This window comes from Sclerotinia sclerotiorum, genomic scaffold (genome assembly GCF_000146945.2).
Source record: "Sclerotinia sclerotiorum 1980 UF-70 scaffold_21 genomic scaffold, whole genome shotgun sequence".
In the NCBI taxonomy this organism is placed as follows: domain Eukaryota; kingdom Fungi; phylum Ascomycota; class Leotiomycetes; order Helotiales; family Sclerotiniaceae; genus Sclerotinia; species Sclerotinia sclerotiorum.
Window position 1 is genome coordinate 329102 of NW_001820815.1, and position 23271 is coordinate 352372.

Below are 23271 nucleotides of genomic sequence, written 5' to 3' on the forward strand. Positions count from 1 at the left end.
TAGGTATTAGACCAAAATAAGAAATGCATGCGTTCGCTCGCTTGCGTACAAAAAAAAAATTGATACTAGGGTTCTTTTGAAGTCCCGTACTCCCACCAGGCAACTTTTGATTTACACCAAAGAAATATCTATCGTTAACTCCTATCATCTGATCGATTACAGTAAGAGACTCGTGAGTTGCATCCTCGCGTCTCTCTCCTTTGCCTCTACTGAACAAGTGTTCAAAGGGCTAATCGATCGGATTGGAGCTAATTGAATGTGTTGTGGGCTAGGCGGCGCAGTTAATGGCTGCGCCGCTGACCTTGGGGTTTCTTGTTGTGCACGCTCCGAGATATAATATTCATTTTGATGATGTGGTTCGCGAGGTGGAGAGAGAGGTAGGGAGCAAGGGTATTGTTGTTCTGGGCGACGGTGTGGATAATTCACGGATGTATTCGCAACGCTTGGACCTCTGTTGTGCTGAGGAGATTTTATCGACTTGGAATGCATATGCGTATAGTACGATTCTCTTTCTGGCGAAGGATGACATGAAGATTGTGCTTCGAATTCTGTTGCGTAAGGGCAAGTGTTGGATCTGAATCCTAGTTGGGGAAGAGATGGTCTTCGTGCATCGAGACGATTGAATGAGAGAGGTGGAAGCTCGAGTGAAGGGGAGGATGCTACTCTAGGAGAGATGGAAAAGTTGGATCCAGTGTCTGAGATCAAGGAAGGAGCACCATCGAGTGATTCTGCTCTTGATGCTTCGGATACTGAGGGAGATGGAAGGGAACCGTGGATTCTTCGTGATGAAAAGGTATCGATCTGTCGGGAGGTGAGGTGAGAATAAGAATGAGCTGGTCGTGCAAAGGAAAGTGTTTCGGATTGCTCGTTGAAAGAGTGTGAATGGGAAGAAGTTCTTCTACGAAGAACCAAACGACGTCTACGGTTCATGCTTCCATTCCACCAGTTCTTGACGGCGTTATCGCTTCGACCTTGAAGTCTACGTGCGATCTCAGCCCATCTCTTACCCATCTCTCCTACTAATCTTTCAATTTGAAGTCCTTCTTCGGGACTGATTGGATCATGGTTTAATGTTGGTTTGAGATTTTGGTGGTAACGTTCTCGACATTGCTTTGGTGATCTTGAACCGATGAGTTGTGCTATTCTCACCCAGTTCAATGCTCCTTGTGTGTGAACAAGTTGTACCAAGTAGGAATCTTCAGCTGGCGACCAAGGCCCACGTCGATGAGATGATGACATTGTAGAAGATAGAGGATTCTGAATAGTGAATGAAGATGAAGAGAAAGACAGAAAACCAAAACCAAAGTGAAGGCGATGATGATCAGTCGTTAGGTCGAGGGGTAAAGACGTTAGGATATAAGAACTCCTAATCGGCCAACGGTCCTAAGATGGAATTGGAAGGTCCTGAAAATATGCCACAAGAGCGGTCAAGGTCTTCAAAGGATGTTGAAGAGCTCAAGGGGCACGGTTGGGACGCGGACTGGGAAGTGGATGTTTTTGAAAAACACGAGGGATCAAGGGATGATATCGCCTGTGTACTTGAGCCCGGGACACGAACTAACGGGTGCTCAACGACTTAAAGTGTCCGCGACTACCCTTATTATAGTATCGTCGCTCGGTGCTGTACTTGGTCCTGGGACCTTTTTAAGGAAGATGTTACAAGTGGAGACAGCGCTAAAACTTGGAGGTGGATTTTGGTTTTGGGTGCTTCAATCCAGTCTCTTGATCTAGATTGTGATGGCGGCGGTGGCGAAGAGAGATTTCGATCTTCTTTGGATGAAGGGTGAACCTTTCCGTTAAAGCGGGAAGTAAGGCAAAAAAGCTTAAGCCAAGAAGTCTGTGTGCTCAAAGATTAAAATGGTTCGAAACGTAACGCTCTGATGGATAACTGAGTCGTGTAGATTAAGATCTTTCCTTCAAAAGAGATAAAAGGTAATGCTGGTATCGATCCACGTTATTGTCAATGATGTTCGATGCTGATGTTGAGGATGATGATGGATGAGGTCGAAGTTATATTTGAGAACAGGAAACCGATGAGATGATATGAAGATATTGAAATAGGAAAGTCAATATCGGGCTGGAGATGGGGCTTATGTCTTGTAAAGTATAGTCGGCGATGGGAAGTATGACAATGATATACATTGATTTTCCAGGTAAGCCAGGGACTGTAGGGATTCTTACGAAAACATTTTATTGGCGGGCATGACAACGATCAAGGCCATAACAACAGGGGGGTAATGTGGATGCCCTCTTCTAGGGAGGGGTGATCGATGTTTTGGTATGGATGCGTAGCACGGATCCTGTACAGCGTAGTTTCGATCGGATAAACTCAGCGTAGGGAGAGGTGTATCTTTTTTTTTTTTTGGATTTCCTGGGATGAGAGATGGGGAGTGTAGGGGTGGTGGTAAATGGTGTTTTTTAATCCAAGTATGCGTCGTGTGGATATGGGTATTGGGCCCGGGGTGGATTGTTTGGGTAGCGGGGACGTGACCGATGTATGTGTGGATGTTGTGCAATGGTCTAGGTGTTAAGTGGGCGGGTTTTGAATTTTTTGTGGTAGGGGTGGTTGAAATATGAAGATGTATGAGATTGCTAGGTCTTGAGAGAGTGTTATAAAAATGTGGATGGTTTGTGCAAACCTAGGAATATTTTGAACCTAGGAAGTTTTTGGGTTCCTGGGTCTGGGATAGATGCTTTGAGACATATTTCACCAGCTCACTAAGCCGCTCTGGGTGTCGAAAGAAGTAACATCATATATTGATGATGAATGATCCTCGTTGGCGTCGCGGGAAGGCTTCTACGCATTACCCAATCTTTCGGGTCGTTCAACTCCCTTTCTACCCCATTTTCACCTACTCTTAGCAATCCTGAGCGTGATAATCCATGTCTTCTATGTCTACACATAGGATATGTCAATAAGATGGGCTTGTATGAACTACACAGCTACATTCGTAATTTAGTCGGCAAAGCACAAAGTATCAAATGAGACGCGAGGAGTAATATAGATACCGAAAGTACAGATACATTGCGGTACAGAATTCATTTAAGCATACATTGAGCTATTCTTCAAATAGAAATGAAAACAGACGAGTTTTAAAACAAAATAAAGAAAATGGATAAAAAGCGACAGAGTAAGAAGATCATCTACAAAAAGAACGACGTGCGTAAGAAGGGAGTAAAAAGCAAAATAAAGAGATTGATTTGGAATTTACTGCCTAGCTTGTCTTAGTTGATTAAGCAAGCCCTTACCGAGTGACTACGACCTTTAGGTGGACTCTACCCAGGATTTTTAGTGCTATCTCCAAAAGGAGTTACCCGCGAAAGCTAGGATCTTTCCTAGGTCCTTTATTATGAAATTAGGTGTAACATCAAATGAAATACCGTATCTAAAAATTGCATATCTCATCGCAGTAAATTTTGGCGAAAGCGGAGGAGGGGAGGAGAGGGTTTGGAAATTTGGCGAGTACGGCGAGTATAGCGATGAAGGGGGAGGAGAATTGGCGAAGAGGAAGAAAAAGCACTTACCATACGCTCGTCGGAAGATCCTTTCCATACAAATGAGGTTAATTGCCATTCTTTCTTTGAACTCATTGAGCAATTTGAGGTCTAGGCGTAGTCCGAAAGAGGAAAAATTGAAGTGAAGGAATACATCAAATCTTTCTAGCCCTCTAGATCCCTCTAAGTATAATTCTCGCAAATCTTACTATTTCTTCTAGAAATCTCACATCATTTGCTTCTATCTCATCTATCGCATGATTTGCCATGCCATGCCATGCCATCTGATAATTGTTTTATCCATCTGCCTACCAACAAATCTGACACCTGCATCAATTGATAATCATCTCAATAATGCAAATGTTTGGGATTTGTACAGTATAGTACCCAGACACTGTAATAGATTCTTTCCAGGACCTGAAGCTGAGAGATGGCGTCAATGCAACGGGCTCGTAAAAGTGACGAATATCCATAGCAAGCAAGCAAATACAGCACAGCACAGCACAGTGTTTTCCTTCCTCTCCCAAAAATTCAAATCGTGATCCAAAACGCTTTGGGGTTGTGGTGGAACCGTCCCTGAAGAGAGCTGAAAAAATAAAAGATAATTATGGTTGTGATTATGCTAGGTTCTTTCTGGTGGTTTGATGAAAAGCACCAAGGTACAATTTCTTTAACTTTTTATCCATACCAATGAGTGGTAAATATGGTCATGTGCTATGTATTTTTGTATCGTTTTTTGATTTTGAAAATGAAGAGTGGAGTTAGAATTGACTGTTGAGTGATCACATTAGATCATTATTGGAAAATGGTAGGGTAGTAGGTAGCTACTAGGTACTAACTAGGTGATCGGTGGGCGGTGGTCGGTGCTGCGAAACGAAAGCGAAATTCCCCCTTCATCAATGATGGAATTGTGGTCTTTGGGTCATGGCTCTAACCATATGGAGTACCCGCTCATATTGTTGGAAAAGGAAGCGAACGACCGACGGTAATTTGAAGATTTGAGGGTTAATAAAAAGCTTCAGCTAAACAGACTAATATCAATGCGGAAATATAGAACGAGAATACTGTGAATTCCATCCTCTGGAACTGTCCGTCGTCATCTTGGCCATGTGCTTGCCAATATCTCATTTCATGTAGTTGGTAAAAACCTAAAAATGTGAAAAAGAAAAATTTCAATACTTCCCTTCCCCCATTGTTCTGGTACTTAGGTACCTATCGGCCAATAATCCGCTTTTCCACTCTTCATAATTCCCCTTTAGCCAATCATAACTCCGAATCCAAACCCAATTCCATCGTAGAAGCCGAAAGATTGCACCCTCACCCGCACAAATATACACATAACGGACTTTAAAATATGCATATCATTTACCTCGTTATTTGTTTGCGTGGGTACCTGGTTCCATTGCCTTATATTCCCTGCCATCAGCATGTCCTCCCTGTTTCTCTCTGTTCTCTTGGGTCATCTATCAGCCAGTACATGTAGATATTCCACTCTTGTAATACACAACCTACATTAACTCTCCCATTGATACACCATAGCACAACACCTAACCCCGAGCCGCTCCGTCTGTCCCATCCCATCCGCTATGTGCCTTTTTAAATATCCTTCGCTTGTATCCAGTGCTTCGCTTCCTTCCGCTGGAATTTCCCTTGCAGCTTGTGCTTGTGCGGCCATGTGCTTTCGGACTAAGGTCTAAACGGTGCAATGTGATGTGATGTGATGTGATGGGATCTCACAGCGCAGCGCATCACATCACGCCGCCCATCCAGTCGGTACGGTAGATACGGCAAGCCCCTGGAAGATCACTGTTATGCTTTTTGATCGTGAGGCTTTCAGGGCGTAGAAATGAGGTTTATGCTCAATGCCATGCCCCTACACCTGAATATATGGTGCCGAGAATCCCAACCCATATACTATTTATATACCTGTCAACAACAGCCATCATATAGGATAATCGAATTATTGGTTTTTGTGTAGGCAGATATATAGGATGCAAGCAATGGTTCATGCGCATCGTACTTCGTTCCGTACCTGATATCATCTTGTATCAACCCATATCATTTCTCTTATATTGGTGAAATTCCACACAACCTCACCTGACAAGACACGGGCCCATATATCCTTACTTTCTCCGTTTCCCTCAGACGCGGCCAGTTCGCCGGGATAGATATGTAGATAGATCAAGAATCCAGATGGCACAGCCTTCAACCGGGATTCTTGTTTATCTGTCGGGATTTCAAGGTCCACAAAATCATATAATTTGAATGATTACAATGAACAATAGATGATAATTTGTTCAAGGATGTCAATTTATGTTGCATTTCTTTGTGGATCGTCGATATAGGCTGGGAATTTAGACTAAAGCTAGGAAAATAAGAGCGACGGACACTGCAGATCTCTTTTTGCTCCCGGGTCCCGAGAGTGGGAATCCCTCAACGCAGTGCTTTATTTTACAGAGTTTATTTTGCAGCGACTCTTTGGCATATATGTTTTGACTATTTAGGTATCAGTGATGCAATAATTTAATCTATCATCCTTTATCTCTGTCCTGAGCTAACCAGACTGGATACAATGTGATCATTCATTGATCCAGAATTGCATATTTTAACTCTACAATGCTCAAGCTTAATTTCAGATACTCCTCATTTGGTATTTATCGAATTATATAGATAAGCCACACTAAGTACATACAAATTAACTTTTCCCCCTTCCCCGTTGCAAAACTATCGACTCTCGACTCTTGAGTGTCTCCACTAGAGAAAGCCTTGATGTCATACAAAAAGTAATCTGATGAAGCAAGGTTTACGACGGAGACCAACAAAATACTTGTACAAGAGCCCTGCCTGCCCTTACCGATGGTACCGAAGAACCTTACCTGCCTCCCTTGGATGTTGCATTGCTGTTGTACAAGATAAAGACAGACAGACATACATACATCTTCTTCTGTAGTCGCTGCACCTATCCGGATCCAGCAGTAAGGTTCACGGGTTGGCTAGTTGTACCAGTACCTGCCGTGGACACGGTGAGGTGACGGTAAATAAATAAACATGGGGTTTTGTCCCGGCGTCTTACTGGTTTAGATTGGTGACACAACCAGTAGTTTGTATTTTTGAGTTTGTTTCTTTGGGGTTGGCGATGTTGAAATTGGATTAGGTCTTGTAGAAAAACATACTGAGTTTTGACACCCTAATCTACTCGCCCTTGAAAGCTCTTCGGTAGATCAAATGCCCCCCAGTCTAGCTGGAGATCTTAGACAAAAGTCCAATGATCACCATGAACTAAATAGATCTCAGCAACGATCATTTCCCAGCACCACTGTAAATCACGAATCCGTCGATCGATCAAGACATCCAAATTTTCATCACAACCCAAAAATCAATAAAACTGCGCTCCCCTAATCCGCCAAGCAGACTACCGGGGAAAGCACTTTCACCACCCAATCTCTACCACCACAATGTTACACGGTGTGAAAGCTCCCAATACCACACTCTTCAAAGTCGTGCTCCTACTCGTCAAAACCACAACGTTGGATCCAACCCATCGGGTCTCCCAAAATCTCCTATGTAAATCACCACCAAAAGTCGCTTGGGAAGGGAGCATTTGGTCGCCGATACCCCCTGGTAAATACTTGGCGCTGACAGGGGCCATGCAATGTAGGCACTACTAACGTCGTGACTCGTGTTTTTATGCTGTGCTACTGTTCATATACTGCTGTGAGCGGAATTGTTATGTTTCATAATTTTTTATGTTTTGACCACTGTTCTATTATCCATCATTCATTGGGATGTGCTGCCGTCGCGACGGGCAGAGAGTATTTGGTGATGGTAACATGTACAGTATGGTGGTTCAAGAGAGTACAACAGGAGCGGCACGTTTATCGTCGTGAGGTTAAGTGATTTCTCGGGATTTCAGGGGGGGTCATGTTTCTTGTTCCTTTCTACCGGTATTCAAGGAAAACAAATCAATTCAATATTTCACCAATGGGCATTGTACAGGGACAGTATACGATCCGAATCCAATGTCCCAGGGAGATCTGGAACAACGATAATGGGGTTTTGATGGTGGGTGACAGTGGTTCAACGACAGAAAGCGGCAGAGGACGGTACTATCCGTCGGGTTTGCGAAAAGGGACATTTATTCGTGCTGGACGAGCTGATATTGATTGATATTGATATTAAGGTTTTGGCTCAATGCTTGTTTATGATGATGATCGACTGAATCCAAAGATCTCAACGAAACAATGTTTCGGTACATAGGCTCATATCACTCATATGTTCAGGCACTATCTCAGAACCCAATCTAATACCTCAAGAACAGACAGAACAGGGTTGGCGTGGTTTTCCGTACAGATTATGTTATTACCCAGCAAAGGCCATTAAGGACGAGGATGTTGTATCTCACACCGAATGGGAATTCTACGGAAAGGATCCCGTTGTTGATTACTGTGCTTTTCTTACTCCTTATGAAAACCTTATTAAGGTTATGGAGTATGCACGAGATAAATGAAATTTTGTGGATGAAGTTTCAGAAAAAGCAAAAATTATATGATTGCGATTGGTGTACAAGGAATAGAAGAATGTTTTGGTTTCCTTTCTTATGTCTTGTCTTATTTGTTCCCAGTGATGGAGAGTTCAGCCGTTGAAGAAACGGACACGGGATATACTTGGTAATGAGGCCAAGAGATTCATTCTTACTCATAGAATCTGAATAACAGTTATCCTTCTCATGTAATTCATTATGATTTACATCACGACAACCATTCAAACCGCTCAGCCGTTTACGGAAAATCCTCGGCAAACCCCCTCAATTGCCGCCTCCTTTGATTCTTCGCACAAGCCATCCAATCATCAACCTCCGCCCTCTGGGCTACGCCATGATCTACGGGCACTTGCTTTCGCTTGACGAGCTTTGCGTCGTTACGCTCGTGGGGTTGTTCCGTTTTGCACCTTGTATTATTTGGAATGAAATTGAAATTGGTCATTGTCCAAGCTTAGTGGCTGAGGGTGGAAGAAAAGAAATGGGAAGTGAAGTGCCTTGATCCATGGCGGAAACGAACACGAAGCAGCCAATGGATACTGCCTAGCTTCTCCAAGTAAATTAATGAGAAAACGTTCGTTAGTGTGCGGAATATTAAAGAATTAGGGCGTGTAGTCGCCCAGCCCAGCTGTCAAAAGATTAGGTTGGGTTGGATAGGGAAGGAGACTGTAGGGCCTAGAAGGCCTAATGTTAATATGTCAATATGTTAGATAGCCTGTAGAAAGAAATTTGGCACTGCCTTCCACATCGCTACCGAAATCGATGGCGTAGTAGAGGTGCAACTTGCTGGGAATAAAGTTGGATAGAGTTTATTTGATGGGGCGGGGAGCTCAAGGACGAATGATGCCGGCGACAAAAGACAGATGAAGAAAGTCACATCGGATTGTTTTTCCCCTCTTCATACTCTCCCCTGCAAGAGAGCGATTAATTACTTCATGTGGATAGGAGTCTCGAATCACGATACAAAAGGAGGTGTATCTTGGTTGGGTTCCCTGGTCGATCCGGGCCCTTGAAAATACCTGTGTGGGCATGAAATACCCATCTATATGTTGATCCTATTATTGATTTTGGGTATCTAAGAAAAGGTATTCGAGATAAAAGACTGTATGTCACTCTTTTAGCTTTGTCTTGTGACGCTGTCTAGAATTCTGTCGCTCCAGCTCAATCATCTCCGGTATCTATCAATCTAAGGAACATTGATTGTAGCTGTACGAACAAAAGTTTCAGACATTCGCATCAGGATAGATTCTAGGCATCATAATTAATGAAACCCTTGATATATATATTGTTCAAGGATCTATATGAGATGTGTATAATATTTTATGCCTCTCAGCAATAGATCCAGATACACGGATATGAGCGTCGGTATGATACCCGCGAAGGAATGGAAATGGAAGCCCGAGAAAAAGCAAAAATCCGTTATGAAGCTATTTTTGGTAAGAGTAATCATCATCCTTGAGAGAGATATGTGAGAGATGGGAATCCCATGGTAATGGCAACCCTTGCGAAGGGATCCTTTCACAGCTGTATCCGTTGGCGTATGTGGTGATGTTGTGTGTGGTATCATGGTAAGTGAGGCTGATGTATGGAGAAGATTTTGGAGCATTCCAGGCTTGGAGATATTCCCTTGACATATCCCTTCATATTGACCATGAAACTTCCATACCTGTGATGCCCAGACATTTCCCCTACAATATATCTCTTACAACTTAATCGTGGGTAAGCTCAATCAGTTCCAAGATCTGAAACTGATATCCATCTGTTGTACCTAAATAAAGAACCTCCTCATGAAATATAATATAAACATCATAACCTTGAAACTTCGTTTACACGAAACTCTCGGTATCAGATCAAAAATTTCACGCGCGCTGGGCCAAAAGTTCACGGGGCTTGCCCACTGCTCAGTCCGATTTTTTGTATGTGGGGAGTGATATACACGGGATCTCCGTAAAATAAATTGAGGATAAGATATAAGAGGGAATAACGGGGGCAGTATATTGATCTTCAGATCGGTAGTCTCGTCTTTTGACAGGGCTCCTTGAAAGCGTTTTGAAGAGATCTTCACTCTATGTGTTACCCTCTGAACAGACAACGGGGATGAATCCATTCGCAAGCTTTTACTTGGTTTGGAGGGGATTCTCTCTCCTCTGTCATTCGCCCTATGCTTCCCAGGGAGAAATGAACAAAAGATCGTTGCGTTACACTACCAAGATCATGAGCCGGGGCACCAAGATGAGTTTTTGCATCCTTGTTGTGGGCTTTTTTCATGGTTGCTGGGCCTGCTGGTATGGACTTTGATGGTTCTAAGCCCTGACCTAGAAACGGCTCTTACCCTTTTACCCCTTGTCTAACCCATAAGGAATCCTGGCCCTCGAAGCTTACCCTTTTAGGCTAAAATTGGCGACTTCTTGAATGAGGCGTTGCGCAAAGAGGCGAGGAACAGATGAGGCTGCCATGTTATGGATTTCCTGATCATCATTATTAGTAATCCCAAGAAAAAGAATTGTCAAGTTCAAGAATAACTTTTCAGATTAATGCTTTTGTTACTTGTCGCTTCCTTCATTATGGGTTAACTACTAGGTATTCAGCTCATATGACACTTGGCAAGTCTAATCCGTATAGATCTTCCTTCGCCCTAAAAACGATACTACACCATTGTTCATGCTTCATGCGAGATATTATCCATTTGGGAACCGGTGTGTAAAGAGTGGCTGAAGGGCTATTGTTTGTTAAATGTTAAATGCTGATCATGTTATTCTGCGTACATGGAGATGCATACCCGTCTGCAAGTTTGCGCTGCCATGTCGAAGTTCCGACCGTTGCCCTCTATTTTCATTGGTTATCCCTTCACCTGCCTCGCTACCCACACTCCTCACAAGTAAGCATCCGGCCGAGTACAGTCGCAGTGAAAGCCCTAAAAGGCCTAGAAGAGGGAAACAAAAACGGTATGGCGGAAGAATCTACAGTAACCTTTTGGACAGGAGGTCTCGCCAATCTACAATCTGGTAGGTGGCAGTAAGCATAACGGGTTCCAAAAATGTTGGTTTTTCTCTTCGGAGTATAAGCATTGCTACCACGAGGTGAAAAGCCGATAATCCTATTCAATGCATACCTACCTGATGAGCCGCTGTGTTCCTAGGACGTCTAGGTATCCCCAAGAAGATGGATGGCTGGGCGGGATAGGTTTTCTTATCTTTTTTTTTTCTCTTTACAAATTATTAAATACATCGCCGACTTTTATTATTTGGCGTTTAAAACGGTAGAAAGAGGATATTATGGTTCAGGAACACGGTACGGTATTTTGCTACCTAAAGATACCTACCGGGATACTTTTAGTTGGTATTACTCATTGGTAGAATTTACGAGTGAATTGCGCAATGATTAGTACATAGTTCCAAGATTTCTCGATCATTTCCAGTGATCAAATATCGATATGTTGTCGCTCGAAAATATAGTATTCCTGCATTGCAACGCTACTTCGTGACTCCGAGGTTGTACATCTTCGTCCGAAAGTATCATTTCGGAATCGATTGATTGATGCGCTTCAAGCAGAATCGTTGAGATCTGGGGGCTGTACGTATTGGGACGGTATTATCAATCATTCTCATGTTTTTTTATATTGAATGTGAAGTTTTGTAGCCTTCTATTGTTGAGGTATCGGGGACCTCTATAGGTACATATCGTGGCCGATAGCCTAGGTCGCCGACCTACATGAAGTACCAAAGATACATGTAAATTCGTCGACAGTGGTGCTACTCTGTCCCGAATCCAAAGCTATAACGATTAATAGTTACCAAGGTAATGGAGATGATGTGCATCAACGTCTTTACTGCCACGGGATTGCAAACAAGGGGAGCGATGATAAGAATTATGTGGCATAGATGCTTTCTAAGCGTGGAATTCGTAATGTTCGAAAAACAAGAATATCATTCTGTAATACCCGTCGCTTCTAAATCAAGATCTTGATCCGGAAGCCATCATAATTTCCACGTAGCATTCCTTGACAAGTGTGGGACGGCCACGCAAATATCCTTATCCGTCTTCTCCAGCTCTACCTCTTGACAGTCCTCAATTCCTACCCCGTTGGCAAATTGCACCACGACGAAATCAATGGGCTTCTTCCCCACGACTACCATCGGAGCATGCCAGGTCCCCGCCCCATAAGTGACCGCCTGTGAACCATTCGCTAGGAAGGCCTGAATTCTATTCATGTCCGGCAAACCGCGACCAGGAAGTTTTTCGCCATTGTCATCGCTCGTATTCGACTGAGGAGAGAGAATGGGGACGGGTAATGTTTCATCAATCAATGACGGCGTTAAACTCGGTGCTACGACAACCAAGTAACATACATCATCTTGCTCCGAGGGTGATATCCCGAGAGGTATGAATGTTTGAGTTGTGAAAGGATGTCTTTCCAGTATGGTGACGGGGAATAAACCCTTGATATTGCTATCGTGAGACGGGAGAAGCGAACGAGATGAGCATACAAACATGTTCATGACTGCATTTGCGACCCGTTGACTAGGAGCAGTCCCATAGTAATCTTTCATATGCGTTACATCCAAGTACTTGAGTGCGGTACCTTGATTGGCTTGTACCGAGTTTGGTGGTAGAGTTTTGATTGTTGACGATGGAATTACCTCTGGTGCAGGATTTTGAATCACAGTGCCAAATATTGCGAAATCATCTTGATTGAGTAGTTTTGTATGGATTATGTTTTCCTTAACATTTGCTTTGATAGTCACAGGCATTTTCCAACTTTCTTGATGTATTCGCTTTGTGCTTGGTTTTTGTTGTCTTGTCCTCTCAAGTATCATGGAACAACACTGTTGGAAGATCAAAAGTGGGTGAAATCAGGTGAGGAGCTATCACGTGATTCACTTGCTCTCTCAACGACCGCTCTTCAACTCTTCCTTCTCCTTTTCCTTCTTCATTTTTCATAGTCAACAACCTTCGATTTTTGAAGTAAAAGATCTAAATTGTAATAAATACATAGATCGAGGCAAGAATTGTTATCTTCATATGCCATATCATAGTGATATATATGTGATTAGTTGACATGATCCAACGAGATTTTCAATCTTCACCTTCTGTCTCAATTTCCAAAGTTACTATTCTTGCCTTCGCAGCCGGTTTATTCTCAACCTTGAGAGCTTCAAATCCACTAATGATATCAACTTCCGTTCGGATATCCCTATTGTCCTATTATTCCCGTAGCATTCACTTCCAAACTGAGATTGCTTCCAGGCAATTTTTATATTTTTCTATTGTCCCTTGAGATCAATTCACTCCTTTAAGGCAAGAATCAGCAGCTAGGAAAACTTTCTATTGTCCTTTCAGAGAAGTCTCTGCAAAACGGGACAACTCTTCACAACATGGTCCGGAACCCGCTCGAAATACAATCAATTGAATCATGGTGGGTACATTCTTACCCCCGGGAGTATCAATAGGTACAATGGATACAATAGAAAGTTCTTTCTGGTGGAATACCTTCAATTTCACAAAGTGCACTTGTCCATTTCTCAATCTTCTTGGATTCTTGGAGATCTTCTTTCTGCAACCGTTCAATCGTGCAATTCGAATATCTAACTTCAACCTTTCAACTGTTCAAACGTACAGTTCGAGCATACCAATTTTTAAGCTTCGGAGCTCTCAAAACCCAAATAGCCATCTTAACCATGATGTTCACAAAGCCTGCAGAACGATGCCTCAACACTATGAGTGAATCATCCGTCAAGAAAGCCTTGTGCATATTGGCATCCCACATTTACACTCAGGAGGGAGGAATAAAGTGGTTGAATGATCAACTTGGTCAATTTGATTGCACTGCAGATGGTTTGATAAACGAAGTCTTGACTGATCCGGAACTCACACAACACCCAATTGGGCAAGAGCTGCACCACAAGTATCATCTTCACAACAATCCAAATGATGAAGACGTTGCTGAGTACCAAGTACCAGCTACTTCAACTGATGACAAGGGCAAGAGTGCTCATCCACTCCAAAAATCTTTCACTTATGCACCAATTCATCCTCAAGTACTTGTAGAGCAAGCGGAAATTCTACACGGTGAAGAATACGCTGGAATCGCAAACCCAAACGAACAACCCGTCGAAGAACAATCCCCTGAAGAAATTAACCAATTGGAAACTCCTGAGAACTCTTCTACAGCTCATCCGTCGAGCGCAAAACACAGCTTGGCGACATCATCAAACGCGACTCCTTTTCCATCACCAGCTCATACTCCTTGTTCATCCCCAGCTCCTTTGAACAAGCGAGGACACTCTAGCCATGACAATTCGGATGAAGAAGAAAATACCAAGCCTACTCGACCCCCAGCTAAAAAGCTCAAGAAATCCAACACCCACACCAAATCCTCCGCCCCAATCTCCACCTCAACCTCCCCCACAACCACAACCACAACCAGCACCGCCAATCCCCTCCCCCACAAACCCCCAACCGCATCCACCACTCGCCGCCCCCCCTGGACCCCTCAAGAAACCGCCCAAGTCTACCAATGTCTCGTCGCGCGACGAGAAAAAGAAGCCTCAATCCCGGGTCTCGTAAAACTCTACGACGCACCACTTTGGTTACATATATCCGAGGCACTAGCTGGTGTGTATGGTATTTATCGTACTCCTAGTGGATGTAAAGCTAATTGGAATCGATGTGGTCGGGGTAAATATGGATTTGATGAACGGTCGGCTTTGAAGAGGTCGGAGGCTTTGGATACTAGTTTGCAGGGTGGGAAGGGGAAGGGGAAGAGGGTTGTTAAGGATGAGGAGGAGGAGGAGGATGATGATGATAATGATGATGAATAGATGGTCGTAGAATTATTGGATTTCCTTTATTTTTCTTCGATTACTTTATTTCTCGAAGTTTATTTGCTCACATACCAATTACTTGGTTACTTAGTTTCTTTGATTCTTTTCTCCTATTGCTACAATGATATTCGTTCATCAAATAATATTTCTTGTTTTTCTTTACTTGCTTTATTTCTCTGCTCTTACTTACCTAGTGTATATACCACCCACCCAATTTCTCCAATTCTTCACTCCTCTTCATAACAATATTCCCCCATCAAATAGCTTTCCTTACCGTTCTTACCTTTCTTTACTCCATCTCATCCACTAATTCCTTAATCTAAACAATCCAACAACAACCCATCCCTCTAAACATACTAATTACCACCCCACTACTCATAACTTATAATCTTTATAATTACCTAACATTCCTATTCTTAAAATATACATACATCCCTCCATCCCTCCAAACTACTTTTCCAAAGTCAATTACTTACTAATTACAAAATATTTATATTTATATTACAAATCGTAAACTAAAAACTACAATTCCTTTAAATTTCCTCTCCTTCTGTATTATATTATTATCAACTTGAAATATATACATCTCATATCTTATATCTCATATTTTATTCTAATTTAATATTTAATTTAATACTTATACACACCTCTCTGTCACGATTCACCATTAGGATTAGTGTCCTGGGATAAAAAGGAATCACGCGATAAGGAGCCCGAGGAGCCCTCGAAGCTCCTAGAGCTCCAGGAGCCCTGAGGAGCCAGAAAGCTCCTGGAGGCTCCCTTTATCGTTCATTATATAGTTAGAATAGTTTCTTAGTTTAGGAGCTTCGTGCTCAACTTAGTTATCAATTAGTTTACCTACATTCTACTTGATCTAGTAACGAATTCACTTCCAAATGAATACCAGTGATAAAGCCTTAACCTACAACTACCAACCCGACGAAACCTTAGGCAGCCGCTGCCTCCAGTACAGTATCGTTACACTCTCTCTTTTTTATCAATTTCAAAATAACAACAAATTTTTTTTTATTTTGATAAGAAGCTTAAGATATAAGAATCTTAATATATAGATTTCTGAAACAGATTAAATATTTTATTATTGTTTTTATAAATAATTTGTAGATGATATATTTAATTTTAATTTTTTTTTAAATAAATAAAATGATTTAGTACAGTAAAAGTTGTTTAAAGGAAGAGTAATAATAATATAATATAATAATATAATATAAGATTTTATAAAATATAAACTAAAATATCAAATCTAAAAATATCCTTTATATATATATATATGTTACGGCAGGTAACAATTAGGTCACAGGATTAGTAATAATACGTGATGCGAGAACTCGAAGAGCTCGAAGGCTTGGCCTCTCGAGCCCTTCGATCGAGGAGAGCGAAAGGATTGAAGCTCGATCCCTTCGCTCCCTTCGAGCCACGAAGCATGAAGGTCTATATAATCAAGATGGATTTCCTTTGTATAGAGCTTCGTGCTCAAGATCAATCATTTAGTATACTCTACTATTAGTTACGAATTGCATTATTGTCATTACTTTAAGTCCCTGCTTGACGCCTAGTTATAAACCACCTCGAGAGCCTAGAGCACTTCCACGTGATCTAGACGGCAAACCTCGTAACATATAAGAATCACCCATTCTCTTAGTTCTACGGAAGTGCGAAGCTCTCCTACAGAGAGCTTCTCAATCTAGTCCTAATAGGACTAGTGCCCTGTGCACGTGCTACGCAGGAACCATTCACTTTAACAATATATTTATTTCCTTTTATCCCTTCCAATCCCTTCCCACCCCTTCCCACCCCTTCTCTTTCCATCACATCACATCATCTTGAGTAATTAATTCTCAATCATTCCCTCATTTGTTTATATATTTATTTTATAATGTTTTTTATTTATTCATTCATTGATTTATAATCCATCCATCCATTCATTCATTCCCTCGAATAAAATTCCAACTCCTTTTCCTCCCCTTCCTCCCAAGGTCTCCACAGTTAAATATATTTTCACAAAGAAGACCTAAAAACCCAAATACAAAGTACGGATTCCTTCCTAACCTCCTATTACATTTTTTCAATCCACGTCAATCCCTTTTCTCTTCCCACTTTTTCCTCTTCACTCAAATCTTCTCAAACTTTCCCTTAAGTGCATTTTCCCCTCTACTCAATTCCCTCTCCACTCCCTTCAACGCATCAAATCCCGCCTTTTCCGCTGCTACAAAACTAGCTTTCCTTCCTGCTTTCTTTCCACCTCCAGATGTTCTCCTAATATAAGATTTAATAAAGAATCTTACAAATAGGAATGTCAATGGAGTAAGATAAACTACATTAAGCCAAATGGCGAATGTTTGTCCACTAGTATCAATACAAGGAATTGTACGGGTTTCAGTAACGTAGGTGATTTTCGAATGGGATTTATGAGAAGCAATAGGTGCTTGAGCGGTTTCTGTAAAAGCTGGAGCATTGACATTTTCGGCTAAACCTTCTTCACCAACTGCGCGGTAGAGAAGTTTTTTAATGAAAGCAGAGACACCTTCTGAGGTTGCGATTGCTACCGCTGAAGTAGCGACTACTGATGCTGAAGAAACAACAGAGGAGATGGTAGCTGGAATGGAAGGAACTTTGACAGTTACTGTATAGGAGATGAAGGAATGAAGTGTAGCGTAGGTAGCTCCAACGAGGAATTGAATAATTTGCATTGTTGTGAGACTGCGCTTCAGAGCTTGTGGGATGGGGACGGAAAATGCTGTGAGTGTATAATAGGTATACTAAAATAAACGTTAGTCTTGACTGATATAAAAAACATGACTCAACCTACCATCAATGCGTGAATTCCAGAATTAACAAATACAAACATCCAAATTGGTGGTGACATGAATCGAATTCCAGCCCACATACACATCATAGCACCAGCATGATGATAAGTTTGTAAAGTCGAACTTCTCTTTCCCTTTGCCAAAATAATGACGGTATCAAGAACCTCATAAAACTTGCTAAGATAGAAAAACCATCCATAAAATGCAAGTCCCTCATTCCATAATCTACCCAAATCGGTAGAATCTGGAATTCCAGCGCTGGTCAATTTGAACTCGGTTGGTAATTCAGCGGTCCATTTCGACATGGTCGCATTATAAGTCATGGCATTATCCAAACCCGTCACTCCATGAACTTTGCATAAACTATCGACGGTGCCTGCGAGACCAGCTGGACCCATTGGATTTTGAATGGATCTCTTGAGAGCTCCAAACATGCCAATAAAAGTCCACCCAGAGTATACGGCCAAGAAAATATTATGTGCCACGACGAAAACGAAGAAAGCCTTGGTTTTACTGATTGGCCATGGTTTATTCCCTGCGCGTCTATTGTAATGATTGACGAGTGTAACAGTTACGGCATAAACCGCAGCAATTGTGATTGGGACTCGAACATCGAGGGCGGCATTGAACCATGAGGGATCGATTGCGAAAGGAGGGGCAGAAAGTGTTGAACGTGGTATTGGAGGTGGTAAAGTTTGAGGATCATTGTTTGGAGGAAATGTAAATAGAGAAGGTGAAGGTTTTGAGAAATGGACAGTTGCGGAAGCCATCTTTGGTAGATTTCGATAGGATTTCGAGGGGTCTTCAAGATGGAGATATTAGAGTGAAGCCTTGCGATCGAGGATTATCTCCAAGCTTTGATCTGATATTGAAAGGAATATCAAATTAGGAAAGGGCAGAAAATTGATAGGTATAATAATTCAAGCCGATCTACCAAATTGGAAGAAAAGACTTATTGAATTATGAGGATAGTAGAAGATAATAATGAATCTCTTCTATTTGAGGTATGAAGGAGTTGTTGATATCAAAATGAAATAATGTATAAAAATTCCTAACCTTCGTTTGGCATGCAATAAAAAAGAGTTCTCGAAATGAAGAAACAAGCAGAAGAAGAAAAAAACACAATAAATCCTTGTATATCCGAACCTCGGTTCTTTTTCTTGTTTCTTGATTTTTGATTATTGTTAATATCAAGTGAAGTTTAAGAAAATACTGGTAAAGGGAAGGTTACCATTACCATTACTGGTATCTTCATACAATTTCTTTGGATTATTCTTCATTTCACAGCCTCGCTTCATCCAAAAAATCCCAACAATTTTTGGAATGATCAGCCCACCATACAGAGTACAAGGAAGGAGCCACAAACCAGAAGCTTTAAAAGTTCCTAGGGTAAAGGTGGGTGAGCGTTAGATCTTTCAGCCTTACTGAGTGCACGCCCATATTAAATTACGCATTACAATTTAACCTTGGTATTTCCCAACCGAGAATTCTGTATTTTAGACTGCTTCATTGGTTCATTGCTTCGTTGGTTCATGCGGTATACGGTTTATCATACATGATACACAACTGTTCAAGGTACCTAATCTTGCAGAGAGCCTTTTGAATGAATGCAGGGTCTATAAGCACATACTACATTACATACCTAGGTACCCTCATATGTACATACATACATCCAACCAACAGGAACAGCAAAGGACCAACCAAACTTCATTCATTTCTCATTCTTCCAATTCGTCAAAAACGTGATTTTCTCTTTTTCCTTCCTCTTTCCCATCACTTCCTTCCTCCCCCTCTCATCTCACCCCTCTCATCTCATCTCACCCCTCTCATCTCACCTCTCACCTTCCATAAAGCATACTCCCTCCATCCATCCATCCCATCCACCACCCCATCCATCCATCCATCCATCCCATCCATCATCCCATTCATCCGCACCCCGCAAACCCACCCAATTCCCCCCCCATCCAAAAACATCCTCCATCCTCCATCCTCAAAACTCGCTCAAGCAAGAAAAAAAAAAATCAACATAAAAGCGGGTCCCCAAAAAAAACCACCCCTGACCAAACTTTTCAACTTTTTCCCTCAACAAAATGCACGATGAAACGGAATTAATCCCAAATTGAGCCTGGTAGTCCGATCCGAGTCCGAGATCAAAGGACTTCGGGATATATTTTTTTAATTTTTATGCTTGCTGGGTTTTTGGTAGGTTGTGTCGGAACTCTGTGATATATCCGAGGCTAATAAGGTTTTGCTCATGGTAATGTTATTCATGTGATTGATGATTTATTGATGGTAAATGGCACATGGTAAATGAAGAAGGTTTATGGTTTGGATATTTATTTATTGTTGTTGTTGGGTTTGCCATACATATCTAGTATGTATGTACCTATATACATAGGTATCAAGACCTTGATATTGGAAAAGGATGAAAAGGATGAAAATATTAATTACCCATACTTCCAAAGTTCTGATAAATGATATTGTGTAACATTTGTTGCTTTATTGGCTTCTTTTACTTGAATATTGTTGCCCTTCCAACGATGAATACTGGGGTTAACCTATGCATTTCATTCACGTGTTTTGGCATAACCCCTCATTGACATAGAGATGATTGATGACGAATTATGTTTTGGAGCCTGCGAATAAATCCTCCTTGGGGGGGGTTCCCGACTTTTTTTTGTATAGTGTTAAAGGGTCTGTAACGATACTGTACTGTAGGCAGCGGCTGCCTGAGGTTTCATCTGGTTGGTAGTTGTAGATTAAGGCTTTATCACTGGTATTCACTTGGAAGTGAATTCGTCACTAGATCAAGTAGAATGTAGGTAAACTAATTGATAACTAAGTTGAGCACGAAGCTCCTATACTATAAATCTACTGACTATATACTTCTGAATGCTATTGGATAGCCTGGATAGACCAGTCTATCCAGTCTATCCATCACGTGATCCTTATATTTGCCTCAGGACACTAATCCTAATGGTGTGTTACGAGGTTTGCCGTCTAGATCACGTGGAAGTGCTCTAGGCTCTCGAGGTGGTTTATAACTAGGCGTCAAGCAGGGACTTAAGTAATGACAAATAATGATATGCAATTCGTAACTAATAGTAGAGTATACTAAATGATTGATCTTTAGCACGAAGCTCTATACAAAGGAAATCCATCTTGATTATATAGATCTTCATGCTCCCTTGGATCCTCTTGGATCCTCAGCTCCAAAGGCTCCAAGTCACGTGTTTTCTGACGGTGCGTGCGCATATGATCCTAAGGTGACCCAGATCACATATTAATTCAATGAAATCTTAATCGCTTTTGCACAAGGCCCAAGCTCTCCTTAATTAGTCAGTTGTTACCATCGTAACAGTTGAGTTGGATGAGTTGAGTTGAAAAAAGCTAAGTCAGTTATACCTAAGATTGTAAAATTACAATGCCAAGTTTTTTGTTAGATTTTCTATAGGGGTATTTTAAATCAACCAGATTGTCAGGATCGAGCTTCACTTAAACGAGTTTCTCATTTTCTACCACCTACACCGGGAAAACCTCGCGTACAGCAAGGTTTTGGTGTCGGCAAGCCGACAATTATAAATAAAAACTTTTTATTTTCTTTTTTAAATATTTAAGTGTTTCTTACATATATAAACTCTTCAATTACAGACCCTCTTTAGTAGTCGAATCAATTATTAATATACCGAGTTTTTTCTATTTATATATATTAATTAAGTTTATGTAATTCCGAGTATACTCAGTAATTCGAATAGCAACCTCCGTTTCCGTGTATCCGTCCATATCACAAGATGCACCATTAATTCTATACTCTTCCATCCTACACCCCTTCTCCAACCTTTCTTCCATTCCATTCCATCCCATCTCACACCTCCGTACAACTTCATCTCACAACTCATTTCTACCCCATACAACTTCATCCCATACCTCATCTTCAATTCAATCTTCACTCTCCATCTCCACTCTTCACTCCCTACTTCTACCCCCACCAGCTTGACTCCCCGGTGGACTCCGCTCGGGACTAAATGGTAGACCCTCTCTTCTATCAACTTCTTTCCTATCAACTTCTCTCCTATCAACTTCTCTTCTATCAACCTCTCTTCTATCAACCTCTCTTCTATCAACCTCTCTTCTATCAAATTCATTTGCATGAGCTTGAATCCTATCATTAGCCGTCGACGATTTATTACTTGCTGCTATCGCTCTTACTGCCTATTCACCATTATCATTAGCATTAGCACTCACTCTATTTCCTCCCCCAACCAACCATCCATCCATTCTCCTATCCAGAGCCTGGAATGAAGGATAGGATGAACGAAATCTCATATATGAGAGTAACTTCACTCTTTTCACTCTTCTCTCAAAATCCCCCCATCTACCTACTCTCACCATCACTACCAAAAAGAAAAGCACTCACAGCCATAACCGCCGTTCCCTGCGCATTTTTCTGTCTTCCTCCACCTCCACCTCCATTCCCACTCCCAGTTCCAGTCCCACTTCCCTTCCTCCTTCCTAATCGACCCCCCTCACTCCTCCCCGAATTATCCCTCACAGCAGTAATAAAACTACTACTCGAATCAGTTCTCTCAATGTCCCTTCCCACTCCCATACCCATTCCCAACTGCTGTCTCAACCCCTTATCATTTCCCCTCTCCATTTCCTTTTCTTTTTCTTTCTCAAAAGAACCACTTGGCATCGTATTCACATTGAAATTCGCACCACTTTTCGCCTCCATAATTCCCCGTATCGGTTTAAGCTCAAATTTTGAATCTGCCAGTCTCGGTGTTGCCACAAATTCATCTTCATTATTCATAACATAAGAAAGACGACTTGCTTGGACTGGTACCGTGTTACTTTTCCGCAAGGTATCTTTTGAAATTTCATGTAACATGGATGGTGAATCATCACCTGTTTTAAATGAAAATCCTTGTCTGGAGTCGATGGAAGAGGATGCGTGTTCATCGTCTTGTGTATTAACCCATGGTTGTGAATGATCTGTCTCACTTGAAAAGAAAGGATCAATTTCTGGATCACTGGTTGGAATATCTGGGAGTGGCTTCTCTTTAATGTCTGGGTGACTTGGCGTAGGATTTGGAGTAAGACATTGACCTTCTGTAATAGCTGAGTGGGAACTAGTATCGTCCGATTCAGATTCAGAGTCAAATGCTACACCGAGTTCTTCAGTAGCATGTTGTCGCTCTAACGCATCGAGTTGTAATGATGTTAAGCGAGATCCTGGTTGGCTGTCTACTGCTGAGTAAAAACTTTCCGTTTCTTGGACTGAAGAATGTTCATTACGTCGCGATCCTACTGTTCTTTCCTGCTGTATACCTTCCTCCTGTCTAGACGCATGACCTGGGCTTCTAGGAGTTTCGAGAGCAGGTGGTGAGGTAATTTGTTGTGTGGGATCTACTTCCCATTCAGTTGTGGTAATCGAAGAGCCTATGTACGCCGGTTAGACATTGTAAAATCGAATTGAAGATAAAAAGCCCACCTCTTCCAGAACCATAACGCGCGAAATTTTGTTTTATCTTCTCCATCCCATCCTCAAAAAATCCGCCGCTCTTCTAGCTCCATGAATAACACTTTT

The 23271-nt window shown here is 41.7% G+C and overlaps 9 protein-coding genes across 9 annotated transcripts in view; 3 read left to right on the forward strand and 6 right to left on the reverse strand.

The window, feature by feature from the left end:
* Positions 1-156: 156 nt before the first annotated feature.
* Positions 157-1239, reverse strand: SS1G_12488 (hypothetical protein; the record flags this gene model as incomplete). The annotated part of the gene is made up of 1 exon (XM_001586451.1): positions 157-1239. The coding sequence occupies one exon, from the start codon at positions 1237-1239 to the stop codon at positions 157-159; it is 1083 nt and encodes a 360-aa protein (XP_001586501.1).
* A 1873-nt stretch (positions 1240-3112) lies between these two features.
* Positions 3113-3641, forward strand: SS1G_12489 (predicted protein; the record flags this gene model as incomplete). The annotated part of the gene is made up of 2 exons (XM_001586452.1): positions 3113-3164; positions 3412-3641. 2 exons carry the CDS (start codon positions 3113-3115, stop codon positions 3639-3641), a joined length of 282 nt encoding a protein of 93 aa, XP_001586502.1.
* A 2300-nt stretch (positions 3642-5941) lies between these two features.
* Positions 5942-6425, reverse strand: SS1G_12490 (predicted protein; the record flags this gene model as incomplete). The annotated part of the gene is made up of 2 exons (XM_001586453.1): positions 5942-5991; positions 6188-6425. 2 exons carry the CDS (start codon positions 6423-6425, stop codon positions 5942-5944), a joined length of 288 nt encoding a protein of 95 aa, XP_001586503.1.
* A 500-nt stretch (positions 6426-6925) lies between these two features.
* On the reverse strand, positions 6926-7144 carry SS1G_12491 (predicted protein; the record flags this gene model as incomplete). The annotated part of the gene is made up of 1 exon (XM_001586454.1): positions 6926-7144. One exon carries the CDS (start codon positions 7142-7144, stop codon positions 6926-6928), a length of 219 nt encoding a protein of 72 aa, XP_001586504.1.
* A 332-nt stretch (positions 7145-7476) lies between these two features.
* On the forward strand, positions 7477-8002 carry SS1G_12492 (predicted protein; the record flags this gene model as incomplete). Its single annotated transcript, XM_001586455.1, has 2 exons — positions 7477-7557; positions 7823-8002. 2 exons carry the CDS (start codon positions 7477-7479, stop codon positions 8000-8002), a joined length of 261 nt encoding a protein of 86 aa, XP_001586505.1.
* Positions 8003-12009: 4007 nt separating this feature from the next.
* Positions 12010-12783, reverse strand: SS1G_12493 (hypothetical protein; the record flags this gene model as incomplete). Its single annotated transcript, XM_001586456.1, has 1 exon — positions 12010-12783. One exon carries the CDS (start codon positions 12781-12783, stop codon positions 12010-12012), a length of 774 nt encoding a protein of 257 aa, XP_001586506.1.
* Positions 12784-13713: 930 nt separating this feature from the next.
* SS1G_12494 (predicted protein) lies at positions 13714-14853 on the forward strand (the record flags this gene model as incomplete). Its single annotated transcript, XM_001586457.1, has 1 exon — positions 13714-14853. One exon carries the CDS (start codon positions 13714-13716, stop codon positions 14851-14853), a length of 1140 nt encoding a protein of 379 aa, XP_001586507.1.
* A 2132-nt stretch (positions 14854-16985) lies between these two features.
* SS1G_12495 (hypothetical protein) lies at positions 16986-18451 on the reverse strand (the record flags this gene model as incomplete). The annotated part of the gene is made up of 2 exons (XM_001586458.1): positions 16986-17633; positions 17684-18451. The coding sequence occupies 2 exons, from the start codon at positions 18449-18451 to the stop codon at positions 16986-16988; spliced, it is 1416 nt and encodes a 471-aa protein (XP_001586508.1).
* Positions 18452-21400: 2949 nt separating this feature from the next.
* The window catches only part of SS1G_12496 (predicted protein), a gene marked incomplete at both ends in the record, with an annotated part of 2543 nt that continues 672 nt past the window's right edge, over positions 21401-23271 (reverse strand). Inside the window, 3 exons of the mRNA XM_001586459.1 lie at positions 21401-21768; positions 21872-21893; positions 22099-23123. Of these exons, the coding sequence (XP_001586509.1) occupies positions 21401-21768; positions 21872-21893; positions 22099-23123 (1415 nt within the window). The remainder of the gene's footprint in view (positions 21769-21871; positions 21894-22098; positions 23124-23271) is intronic.